The following is a 12,632-nucleotide window of genomic DNA, read 5'->3' as shown; positions in this document are numbered from 1 at the left end:
CAGAACAAGGTTGTCCTGTATTTAAATCTCTTGCAAGGAACATCACCTTGACTTTGCTAATATAAATGTAAGTATGTAAGTCTCTAAATTTAGTTCACTTTATGGATAGTTTTTTTGTCTTTACTTTCATATATTATAGTTCACTTTTAAATAATTGCTAATGAAAATTAACACTGGATGAACATTTGGTCAGTGCCTAAACTGTACCTTCTTAAAAGCAAGTATACTATCAGTGTAAAAGCTGAGGGACTGGGTTTAAATATTTATTCATATATGATAGTACTAATCTATAGAAGGTATTCAGATATTATTTTGTGGTGACCTATTTGCTTTTCATTCGTTTATTTATTCATTCAACAAACATTTATAATATAAAGTCTTCTGCTAGACACTGGGGGGGCACAAAGATAAGATATAATCCTGTCCTTCAATGAATTGTACCTGGATAAGTATTTGTAGAATTTTATTTTGTTTAAATATAAATCTCAATTCAGATATCAGACAGTAAAATAGACTGGACAAAAATACTTCCCTTCTCCTAAGAGCCTAAATAAGTCGCACCATTTCTGTTGTTCAAAATTTTAGTATGTGAAGCCATACTACTAAGGACTAGACAGAAGTGCAGGGATAGACGGATCATTCCAACGGCCACTAACTGTGTCTTCTGAATTTATTTCTCTCTGGACAGAGAGGGGCACGTTATCATTGGAGCTCCTTCTTCAGTTGATTTATAGTTGTCTTTTAGTGCAATGAAGCTACCACCACTGAGCTTCACTTTATTTTTAAAGTGAATATAGTAACATTTGTAGAATAAGGGATAAAGCAAATCTAATTCCAGCTCAACCTATATTATAAACAATTTTAAAAAGATGGACTCTAAACATTTTTTGCACCCGCTTTCTTGAGATGCCAAATATTACAGGCCATATTAAAATACATCGCGATATTACTTCTGGTGGAGAGAGCTGTTTTTCTTACCCCAGATATCTGGAATGGAACAAGAGTCACAGAAAATTTCCTTTTGGTTCCAGAGATTTGTGATAAATACTTTTAATGAGTCCAGTTTCCTGAACTTAGGTCTTTGCAAATGAGTAAAGAGGCAATTGGTTTTCAAAAGTTTGTTTCAAACACTATTTTTACAAGTATTCAATAAGTAGCCCTAAAAATACCAGATTCCTTTACTGATTTGGATCTTACACCTTCTAAAAGAGCTTTTCTGTCCACTTTTTATAGAGATAGTCAAGCCTTCTCTATGGAGAAGGTGAGGTAACAAGAGTTGCATGCATTTAATTTTCTTCAGATACCAGCATGTGCCGACCCCATGCATAATTCACATTCATACCACTATGACAGAATTATGGATGTCTCATCCCAGCAATGCATCTAAAGCATACAGCTATCCAGGAACTGAGCCACAACTGCAAAATAAACCCAGCAGTCTCTCGCAGGGCTTTTTGTCAATGTATAGTAGAAAGATGCAGAAGCAAGCACAGAGAAGCACTTTCATTGATCTGGTATTAAAATCATTCCAGGCCTGAATTTCAACAACTATACCTGTAGTAGAGATTCAGCCTGAGGTTGTGCAAGCAGAATTATTATAGAAGCATTCCAATTTTCAGATTTGTATCAGTCAGTCACATTCCATCTACACGTAAGCATGGCTGGCAACAGATCTATCCAACCAGCTTAAAGTTGCAATGGCTCTATTCCTCTGCCTATAAACCAAAGCCTGAGACTATGTGTCTCTAATGCAAAATGGGGCCAATTTTGAAAAAAAGAGTGGGGGAACAAAACCCCTGCTTGGATTTTTAAGGCAAAAAAAAAAAAAACTGGTATATTATTTGTGTTACTTAGGCATATTTTTGATCCAGTACTTATACTGTCTAAATATTTTTTGGTTCCTAATCTTCTGGTGGTATGTATTGCTTTCCATTACCTTATTAAACGTGATATCCTCTTGGGACACCTGGGTGGCTCAGCCGGTTAAGCAGCTGCCTTCGGCACGGGTCATGATCCCAGGGCCCTGGGATCGAGTCCCACATCGGGCTCCTTGCTCCGCAGGGAGCCTGCTTCTCCCTCCCTCTCCCTCTGCTTGTGCTCTCTCTTTCAAATAAATAAAATCTAAAAAAAAAAAAAGTGCTATCTTTTTTTTTATTTAAAGTCAATTAGCCAACATATAGTACATCATTAGTTTTGATGTAATGTGCAATGATTCATTAGTTGTGATAGCTTCTTGATATCACTTTAGGATGCTGATTCTAGGTTTTTATCTTATCTTGTTTTGTTTTGATTTCTAGGAAGCTGTTGATAACCCTTCCCCAACCTGTGGAATGCAGTAGTGCCAAAGCTTTCTATATCCTGGAGACCGAGACTCTTGAAGTCACCATAACTTTGAAAAGGGAGTTGGATTTCATTAATTTCTTCTAAAACTTCATGAATAAGAAGGAAAAGGGGGTACATTGGACTGATAAAAAATAAAACTTCGGAAAAATTGTTAATGTTTTCTATCTTCTTTATTACTCTGACATATTTCAGAAAGGGACTAAATTCAATTCTAGTAAGATCCTGATCATTGACAGTCATTTCTTTTACTCTGGTGGGAAGTATTGTTTTCTCATATTCATTAGGTATTCCATTTTTATAGCAATAGCTGGGTAGAACTGACAGGTTATCCAGTTAGATTACTGCATGGTCAATTAAAACTGAAATATGACCATGAAATTGTTGGTCCACTTATTTCAGGAGTCTGAAGAACTTAAGCCAATTAAGTATACTATGACACAATCAGTTGCATTGCAGTTGGTCATTATTATCACAAGAAAAGTTTATTTGGTTGCCTTTTCATTGATTTGATCAAATGATTTACAGTGTTCTCTGGTTAGGCTCTCACAATTCTGGAAGATACAAATAACAAGGAATTATAAATAGTTTGGTACACCATACTAACAACATGTTTTACTTGAATAAGAAATACTCCAGAGCACACAGCATTATTTAGCTTCGCCAGTCCTGCTCTCGATGTTTGGATCTAGTTAGGTTAAAAATAGTCTTCCTTTTGTGCACAAATAATTACTAACAATGCCTTTCGGGGTACTGTGTGTATATTTAGTATCAAAACCCTTGACCTTTAGAAGGAATATAAAGAAAAGCGTAGTGCATTTACAAAACCTGTTCTTTCTCATTTCCTATCTTTATTCGTAATTGGCCATACCTATTTTTATGAATTATGTCACTGTCCCCTGCCTCTTCTGGACTGTATTGCCTGTTTATTTCAGAATTATTTATGAATAAATCACATTTTAAAGCTCATGTAACTAGGCCTCACACCTCACTGTAGATAGAACTGTGAAGGTAACTGGGAGTGAAATTTTGAGAAGAGATGAAAAATTGAAAGATGTTTATCACTTCAGTAGGAACTACTAGGGGACTAAATACTCAAGCAGATGTTTTCTAGCTTACTTTCATAGATAATTACCAAGCATCTAATTTGTGACTAGATCTAATAGAAGGAAAAGACTGAGATTTGGACCAAACTAGCTGTGTTAAAACCTTGAACTCTTGTAGAGAATTTGCCACTGAAATTAGCACCATGACTTTCCTCTGTGGGGGCAAGAGTTGAAGGTGGGATTAACTAAAAGGGACTAGTGTCTGTGAATTTAAGTCCACGATGTTGCAGGAACAAAAGAGTGTCCTACTTTGTTTCCTCAGCATCTTTTTAAAAGGCTGTATTTTAAGAATTTAAGATTACACCCTAAAGTGTAAACTCGGGAGCAGGCCTAAGCAGTAACCAAATTTTTTCTTCTTGAGAGCAACAGTGAGTCAGTGGAAAATGTATCTCTTTTTCCTATGTACTGGCCCTAATTACAAAGACCATTATTATTCAAGCTGACTGAATGTGTACAAGTTGTCCCTGGAAGAGAAGATAGAGCATATCTAGGCCAACTTGAATTGGGCTTTGGTTATGTGGTACTGTATCAATTATATAATGAAACAGAGCTTCAAGACAATGAAATGTGATTCAGTAATTTATACCCATCTGCACATGACCCTACTTCACTGTCCTTGGCCTCAGAAGTAACAACTTTTTTGTCGTTATTGTTTTGTTTTTAAGCTAATTCATAGGACTTCCTTCCTTTAAAGAGGAATACGCCAGTAAAGCAGATGGAGAAAAGAGAATACAAAAGGAAATTTATCTTGTCAGCATTTTTCAACGAATCTTAGCCATAACCAGGAGAACTGGAAGTTAAAACCGCCATGATGGCATATCATTTAGCCTTCTCCTTTATGAACTTCTTGACTTCATTTTTCGGTTTCATAATCTCCAGGAGCACTCGTGAGGATTCAATCGTGAATTCATTCACTCATTTATGCATTCTTTCAACAAATATCCACTGAGCACTTACCACATGCCTGGCACTATATTAGGTGCTGGGGATATAGCAATGAACAAACCATCTGTGGCTTACAGAGCAAACGGTTTATCAAGGGAGACACCCAATAACCAAGTAAACACATAAACATGTATTTTCAGGTTTCTTTTTACTGCTGTGAAGGAAAAGAATAGACGCTTTGGAAATATCGATCAGAGAAACCAAACTTAGTATGGGGAGTGGGAGAAGAAAAGGCTTCCCTTAAGGATTTACTACTTCAGCTGAAACATGAAGGATACTTATAACTTGGACAGGTGAAGAGAGTGTTGGGAGAAGGAGAACAGCAGGGATTCCAGGTTCAAGGGGTAGCAAATGGGAAGACCAGATGGAAAGAACCTGGAGAGTTCAAGGAAATGAAAGCCCGTGTTGTTGGATTAGAGTGATTCTGGGGAGTGTGTCCACAAGTAAGGTCGGAAATGTAGGCTGGAGCAATATCATGCAAAACCTTGCAGGCCGAGCTTAGGAAATTGGATTTTATTCTCAATGCTTTGGGAAAGAGACTCTATTAGGCCAGCATGGAGATGGGGAGACCAGCTATGAGGCTATGGCCAAAAGCAGGCAAGTTATTATTCTACATGTTACCTTAAGTACAATTCATTGTACTTAAAGAAAAAAAATATATAAATATATATATATGTATATATGCTTACGTGCTCCAAGCAGGAAAATTTAACAACACAGAAAAGCTCTTTAAAAATAAAGTGAAGCTAAATAAATAAATAAATAAATAAATAAATAAATAAAGCAAAGCTAAAAATCACCTGTAAGCCAACAAACCATAAATAACCACTGTTACCATTTTTAGTGCCTCTTTTTGACCTTTTCTTTCAATGCATAACATAGATATTCTTTTTCCCCAAATGGGATAATATTGCATAAACTAGTTTTATAAACTACTTTCTTTTAATTTCAAAGTAAATTCTTTTTTCATTTTCCTTACTTGGAATTCTAATTTTATTGCAATGTGATAAAAGATCTATGTGTATTTTTAAAGAATGCGTATTTTGTAATTATTTGGTATAGAATTCCATATACATTTATTGAAGTGTTGTTTTTTTTTTAATTGGGCTGTTCAAATATTCTATGTTCTTATTAATTTTTGGTCTGCTTTCTCTATCATCATGGAGAGGTGTATTAAAATTTACCTCCAACGAGGGACGCATTGGTGGCTCAACTGGTTAAGCGTCTGCCTTTGGCTCAGGTCATGATCCCAGGGTCTTGGGATCGAGCCCCACATTGGGCTCTCAGATGAGCGGGGAGTCTGCTTCTCCCTCTGTGCTCTCCCCCCAGCTCTCTCAAATAAATAAATAAAATCTTAAAAAAAAATTACCTCCAATGATAGATTTGTTGGTATCTCCTTGTAATTATGTCAGGTTTTCTTTTAGGTATTTGAGGCAATGTATTTAGGTGCAGACAGATTTAGAACTGTTATATCTTCCTGGTGAATTCTTTCTTTTATAAATATACTATGACACTCTTTATCCTTAATAATATTTGTCACTTTGTATGTTTTCTATGCTTTATATATTTTGTATGTTTAACTTTAACATAGCTACATCAGTTTTGGTTAGTATTTGGCCTTTTTCCATCATTTCTTATGCCCTTAATGTTTTAGGTGACTTTTATGAAAAGAATTTAGCTAAATTTTGAATTTAAAAAAAAATTAAAGATTTTATTTATTTATTTGGGAGAGAGCACAAGTAGTAGGGGAGGAGCAGAGGGAGAGGGAGAAGCAGACTCCCCACTGAGCAGGGAGCAGGATCCTGGGGCTGCATCCCAGGACTCCGGGATCATGACCTGAGCCCAAGGCAGACGCTTATCAACCGAGCCACCCAGGCACACCTAAATTTTGGATTTTTAAATGCAAGCAAGATTCGGTCTTGAGACTCAGAAGTTTTAGTCCAGCCACATTTAATTGTGATTAATGATACATTTGGGTTTATTTATATCACCTTATGGGATTTCTCTCTTCTGCTTTTTTCTACACTTTTTTTTTCCCTTTCATGCCTTTTTTTCCATTAGTCAATTTTTTTATTCTTTTTTTTCTCCTAGTGGTTTGGAAGTTATACACTTTGGTTCTTTCTTATCCTTTTAGTTAAAATGTCTGAAGTTTCTCAATAGTTCTGCCCTCCTTTAAAACAATTCAAGGACTTAGACAATTTTAACCAAACCATGCCTCTCCAACTTTCTTTTTATAGCCCCAAATTATTCATCATCAGCATTATTGTTTGTTACAACCAATGCTTATTTAGCTCTACCCACATATTTACCAATATTTTTGCTCACAATTCCCTTTCCCACTCAGTGCTTCCTTTCAGAAGTAAATACTTCAGTATTACTTTCAGCAAGGATTTATGAATTCTTGATCCTCTCAGTTCATTTCTGGAAATGTTTTTACTGCCCTCACTCTTGAATAATAATTTAGCTGGGGGGTTGCCTGCCTGGCTCAGTTGGTGGAGCATGGGACTCTTGATCTTGGGACTGTGAGTTCAAGCCCCACACTGGGTGTGGAGATTTCTTAAAAATAAATTATTTAAAAAATAATTTAGCTGGGTTTAGAAATCCAAGTTGACAGATATTCTCCCTCGGAACTTTGAAGATATTATTTAGCTGTGTTCTGGCCTATATTTTATAATTTCGAAGTCTGCTGTCTCTCATAGTTTTCAAGAATTTTCTCTTCGTTTTTGGTGTTCTGCAGTTTGACTCTAACATGTCTGGATATAGATTTAATTTTATTTATTTTATTTGGCACTTGTACTTCCTAAATCTTTCATCAATCCTGAAAAATCCTCAGCCATTATCCCCTTGAAGTTTGCCTTTCTCTGATTCCTTCTGGAATGCATCTTAGATTAATGTTTCACCCTTCATTCTATCCTCCTTGTCATTTTGCCTCTCTGTCATACTTTCTATCTCTATTTGTTCTTCATGCTGGGTAATTTCCTCAAATCTAACCCCCCACACACAGCTCAGTGGTTCTCAGGATTCTAAGCTTGCTGGTGTTTGCGTCCACTGGTTCTCACTCATGTTAGATAATTTATTCTTGTAGTTTATTTTATTGTGATTTCTTCTTTAATGGGGTTTGTAAAAAAAAATTCTGTGAAAATTTTTGTGGTCCATGTTGTGGGAACATCCATTCCAAGCAGTTCTACTTTTGCTTCTGCCAAAAGCATCAGGGTAAAACTTCCTGGTAATGCAGATTGTATAAATTAAAATCTAAAACCCTCATGAGTTTCAGGCCTGTGCTTTAATTCACAGATATTTTTTTCTTCCATCTAGGACTTAGACACAGACAGATAAACTTCCTTGTAGTTTCCCTCTGTTAAAGATGTAGATTTTTTTTCTAGTCCAACCTTTTATGGAGAGTACAGCCCTTCCAGGGGAACTTAATGATGGTAACATTGGGCTCAAGATCTCATCTCCTGTCCCTGTGGTTCTTTTTGGTTAACTTTTTATTTTAATTCCAGTTGGTTAACATACAGTGTAATATTAGCTTCAGGTGTACAATAGAGTGATTCAACACTTCCATACGACACTTGGTGCTCATCATGACAAGTGCACTCCTTAATACCCATCACCTGTTTAACCCATCCCCCTCACCCACCTCCCCTCTGGTGACCATCAGTCTGTTCTCTATAATTAAGAGTCTGTTTCTTGGTTTCTCTCTCTCTCTCTCTCTCTCTCTCTCTCTCTCTCTCTCTCTCTCTTTTTTCCATTGCTCGTCTGTTTTGTTTCTGAAATTCCACATATGAGTGAAATCATATGGTATTTGTCTTTCTCTCACTGACTTATTTTGCTTAGCATAGTACTCTCTAGCTCCATCCACATTGTTGCAAATGGCAAGATTTCATTCTTTTTGATGGCTGAAGAATATTCCATCGTGTATATATATCACATCTTTATCCATTCATCAGTCGATGGACATTTGGGCTCTTTCCATAGTTTGGCTATTGCTGATAATGCTGCTATAAACATCAGGGTGCATGTGCCCCTTTGAATCTGTACTTTTGTAACCTTTGGGTAAATACCTAGTAGTGCAATTGCTGGGTCATAGGGTAAGTTGTATTCTTTTTAAATTTGTTATGTGACCTAATATGTGATCTATTCTGGAGAATGTTCCATGTGCACTTGAAAAGAATGTGTATTCTGCTGCTTTAGCATGGAGTGTTCTGCATATATATCTGTTAAATCCATCTGTTCCAGTGTGTCATTCAAAGCCATTGTTTCCTTGTTGAATTTCTGTTTACACGATCTGTCCTTTGATGTAGTTGGGTGTTAAAGTCCCCTACTATTATTGTGTTATTATCAATTAGTTCCTTTATATTTGTTATTGTTTTATGTATTTGGATGCTCCCATGTTGGGTGCATAAATATTAATAGTTGTTATATCTTCTTGTTGGATTGTCCCCTTTATTACGATATAGTGTCCTTCTTTGTCTCTTGTTACAGTCTTTGTTTTAGAGTCTATTTCGTCCAATATGAGTATTGCTACTTCAGCTTTCTTTTGACATCCATTTGTATGATAGATGTTTCTCCATCCCCTCACTTATAATCTGCAGGTGTCTCCAGGTCTAAAATGAGTCTCTTGTAGGCAGCATTTAGATAGGTCTTGTTTTTTATCCATTCTGTCACCCTATCTTTTGGTTAGAGCATTTAGTCCATTTGCATTCAATTATTGATAGATATGTATTTATTGCCATTTTATTACTTGTTTCATGGTTGTTTCTGAAGGTTTTCTCTGATCCTTGCTTGTCTTTCTTTCATGGTTTGCTGGTTTTCTTTAGTGATATATTTGGATTTCTTTCTCTTTATTTTTTGCATATTTATTAGTGGTTTTTGGTTACCATTAGGTTTGTATATAACATCTTCTGCATATAAAAGTCTATATTAAGTTAATGATCATTTAAATTTGAACCCACTGTTTCTCCTCTCCTCCCTGTGTTTTAGATATATGTTGTCATGTTTTATATCCTTTTATTTTGTGAGTTCCTTGACTGATTTTTTTACAGAAATATTCATTTTTACTGCTTTTGTGTTTCCTACCTTCATACTGTCACTTTGGGTCTTTCCACTCAAAGGGCACCCTTTAATATTTCTTACTGGGCTGGTTTTGTGGTTATGAACTCCTTTAGTTTTTGTTTGTCTGTGAAACTCTTTATCTCTCCTTCTATTCTGAATGATAGCCTTGCTGGATGGAGTATTCTTTGCTGTAGATTTTTCCCATTCAGCACTTTCAATATATCATGCTCCTCCCTCCAGGCTTGGAAAATTTCTGCTAAAAAAAAAAAAATCCCCTGATAGCATTATGGGGTGTCCCTTGTATCTTACTGTCTTCTTTTGTCTTGCTGCTTTTACAATTTTTTATTCATCACTATATTTTGCCAATTTAAATACAGTATGTCTTGGTGTGGATCTGCTTTTGATGGTTTTGTTGGAGGTACTCTCTGTCTCCTGAATTTGGATATCTGTTTCCTTCCCCAGATTAGGGAAGTATTGAGGTATTATTTCTTCAAATAACTTTTCTGCCCTTTTTCTCTCTTCTTCTTCTGGGACTCTTATAATACAAATGTTATTATATTTGATGGAGCCACTAAGTTCCCTTAGTCTGTTCTAGTTTTGCATAATTCTTTTTTCTCTCTTTTGTTTAGCTTGATTACTTTCCATTTCTCTGTCTTCTAGGTCATTCATTCTTTCCTCTACTTCTTTTAGCCTGCTATTCATTGCATCAAGGGTGATTCTAATCTCATCTATTGCACTCTTCATCTCTGATTGGTTCTTTTTAATCTCTATATTAAGGATCTCACTGATGTCCTCCACCCTTTTCTGAAGTTCGGAGAATATGATATTACTTTAAACTCTCTATAAGGCATGCTACTTATATTTATTTCACTTAGATCTCTGGCCGTGGTCTTGTCCTGTTCTTTCATTTGGGGCATATTCCTCTGTCTCCTAATTTTGTCTAAGTTTCCGTGCCTGTTTCTGTGTATTAGGAAAATCAGCTATGTCTCCTATTCTTTTTTTTTTTTAAAGATTTATTTATTTGAGAGAGAGAAAGTACACCAGTGGGGGAGGGGTAAAGGAAGGGGGAGAGAATCCTCAAGTCGACTCCCACTAAGCACAGAGCCCAGTGCAGGGCTGGATCCCACGACCCTGAGATCATGACCTGAGCTGAAATCTAGAGTCGGATGCTTAACTGATTGATCCACCCAGGCACCCCACATTTCCTGTTCTTGAAGGTAATGGCCTTATGAAGAAGAGGTCCTATAGTTCCCTGCCATGTAGTGTGCCCTCTTCCCAAGGGCCTGGCACTTCTGGGAGTGTCCCCAATGTGTGCTGCATGTGCTGTGCTGTTTTGTCCTGGCTGCTTTATTCTTCAGGCCAGTCATCTGCAGAGGCTCTTTGCCTATTGTGGGCAGTGTTTGGCCCCTGGTCTGAATGTGACTCATAGGTATGCTTTGGTCTGTTTGTGAAATGAGACCTATTGCCACCTCCACCAGAACTAAGGCTCTGCAAAACTCCTGGGTCAGGAGACGTGGGATTGGCAGAGGTTTAGGCCAGTCTTCTGGAGAAGGGGACCCACCGTGCTGGGACTGAGGCAAACCTGACTGGGAAGGGTGGTTCCACTGGAGTGCAGGGGGGCAGGGCTTGCTGTAAGCAAGTTAGGTAACAAGTGTCAGCACTGGGCTGGTTCCTGCAGGTGGCCCTATGCTTATGCTGAGGGGCAAGGGAAGGAAATGGTGCCTGCCAGTTCCTTTCTTCCCAGACAGGTCTCTCTGTGAATGCTGCCTCTCTGGGACACACTATGAGAGGAGCTAACTTCTTCGCTGTGTGCCCCAGGCACTCTTCAGATCACTGTTTCCACACTGTGTGTTCCACAGGCTATTTGCCTGGTCTTCTTTCCAAGAGTAGCCCCGATGCCCTCTGTGTTCTTATATGAGCCAAGCCCACTGGTCTTTAAAGCTCCAGCTTTTAGCCCCACTGGTTGCAAGAACTCACAAAATTCAGCCCCTCTCCCTTTCTGAGGCAATTGCTATGGAGATTTGTTTTCCCCATGCACTCCCCTGTGTGCTAGTCTGTTTCTCACCCTTCTCTGCAACTGTGGTTCCCTCGCCACCACAGTGGCCACAATCCACTTCTCTCCCAAACCATGTCTCTCTACCTCCTACCTTCTTCAATGTGACCAGTCCTCTACTTTTAGTTGTGGAGTATTCTGCCAGTCTTCGGGTCAATTTCTGGGGTATTAGGATGATTTGATAGTTATCTAGTTGTATTTGTGGGATGAAGCGAACCTAGGGTCCTCTTACTCCACCACCATCTTCCCCTACTCCCCCTGTGGTTCTTAAAAGCTGAAACTCCCTTCTCAGGGCAACCATAACTTCCATTCACAAGATTACAACTTTGATTTTCAGCTTCCTCTTCATTTCTGGAACCCAGGGGTTTTCCTTTATTTCTTGTGAGCTCAGTTATGAAATTTATTTCATTTGTGCAATTAAAAAAATGTTTCTATATTTTATCTTGCACTTATAGAAGTTTGTATCAAAAGGTTTTTCAGTTAATTTAGTTGGCCATATTTTTGGAAATGGTCAGTCTGCTTTCTTAATGGAGCAAAATATTTTGACTATTTCCCCATGTTAATAAATATTCTTTAACGTAATTGTAGATTGAATTTCCCAGAAATCAGTCTCCAAGTAACACAAGAGTGTATGAGAGAGTGCTCTTGCTAGAAGTGAAATCACTAGATAAATGCATTTTTAAATATTTTGATAGACTTACCCAATTTGCCTATCAAAAACCTTATACTTGTGTATACTTCCCCCAAAAATATATGAGTACTTATTTCTCTGCACTCTAAGAAATCCCAAATATCATCATCCTTTTTCATTTCCAATTTCATAAGGAAAAAATAGCATCATATCATTTTTACAAACTACCTTCTTTGACATTGTTTTGTGTTGGTCTCAGCCTATCTATACTGATACTAACAACTAGGAGTGCCTGGAGCCACACACACATTTTCCCAACCAGAGCCAATGAGTGGCTGGACTGGCCCTCATGGTTCTTATTGTGATTGCAAGACATTCCTCCATAACAAGCAGCGGGGAACTTTGGGAAAACAAGGATTATTATTACTTACACATTCAGGAAGGTACACAGCATGCCAGGGCCACAGAGAGGTCACAGGTAAAGAGTTTGTGTTCTGCTTTT

The 12,632-nt window shown here is 37.5% G+C and overlaps 1 protein-coding gene across 4 annotated transcripts in view; it reads left to right on the top strand.

Moving 5' to 3' along the window:
• Nucleotides 1–2,486, top strand: part of DNAAF6 (dynein axonemal assembly factor 6) — a 36,284-nt gene extending 33,798 nt beyond the window's left edge. For all 4 annotated transcript variants that reach the window (XM_027607431.1, XM_027607433.1, XM_027607432.1 and 1 more), the window contains one exon: nucleotides 2,298–2,486. In XM_027607431.1, the coding sequence (XP_027463232.1) occupies nucleotides 2,298–2,427 (130 nt within the window). In that variant the 3' untranslated portion in view covers nucleotides 2,428–2,486. The remainder of the gene's footprint in view (nucleotides 1–2,297) is intronic.
• The last annotated feature ends 10,146 nt before the right edge of the window (nucleotides 2,487–12,632 follow it).

This window comes from Zalophus californianus, chromosome X (genome assembly GCF_009762305.2).
Source record: "Zalophus californianus isolate mZalCal1 chromosome X, mZalCal1.pri.v2, whole genome shotgun sequence".
Lineage (NCBI taxonomy): Eukaryota > Metazoa > Chordata > Mammalia > Carnivora > Otariidae > Zalophus > Zalophus californianus.
This window is presented reverse-complemented; position numbering and strand designations above follow the sequence as displayed.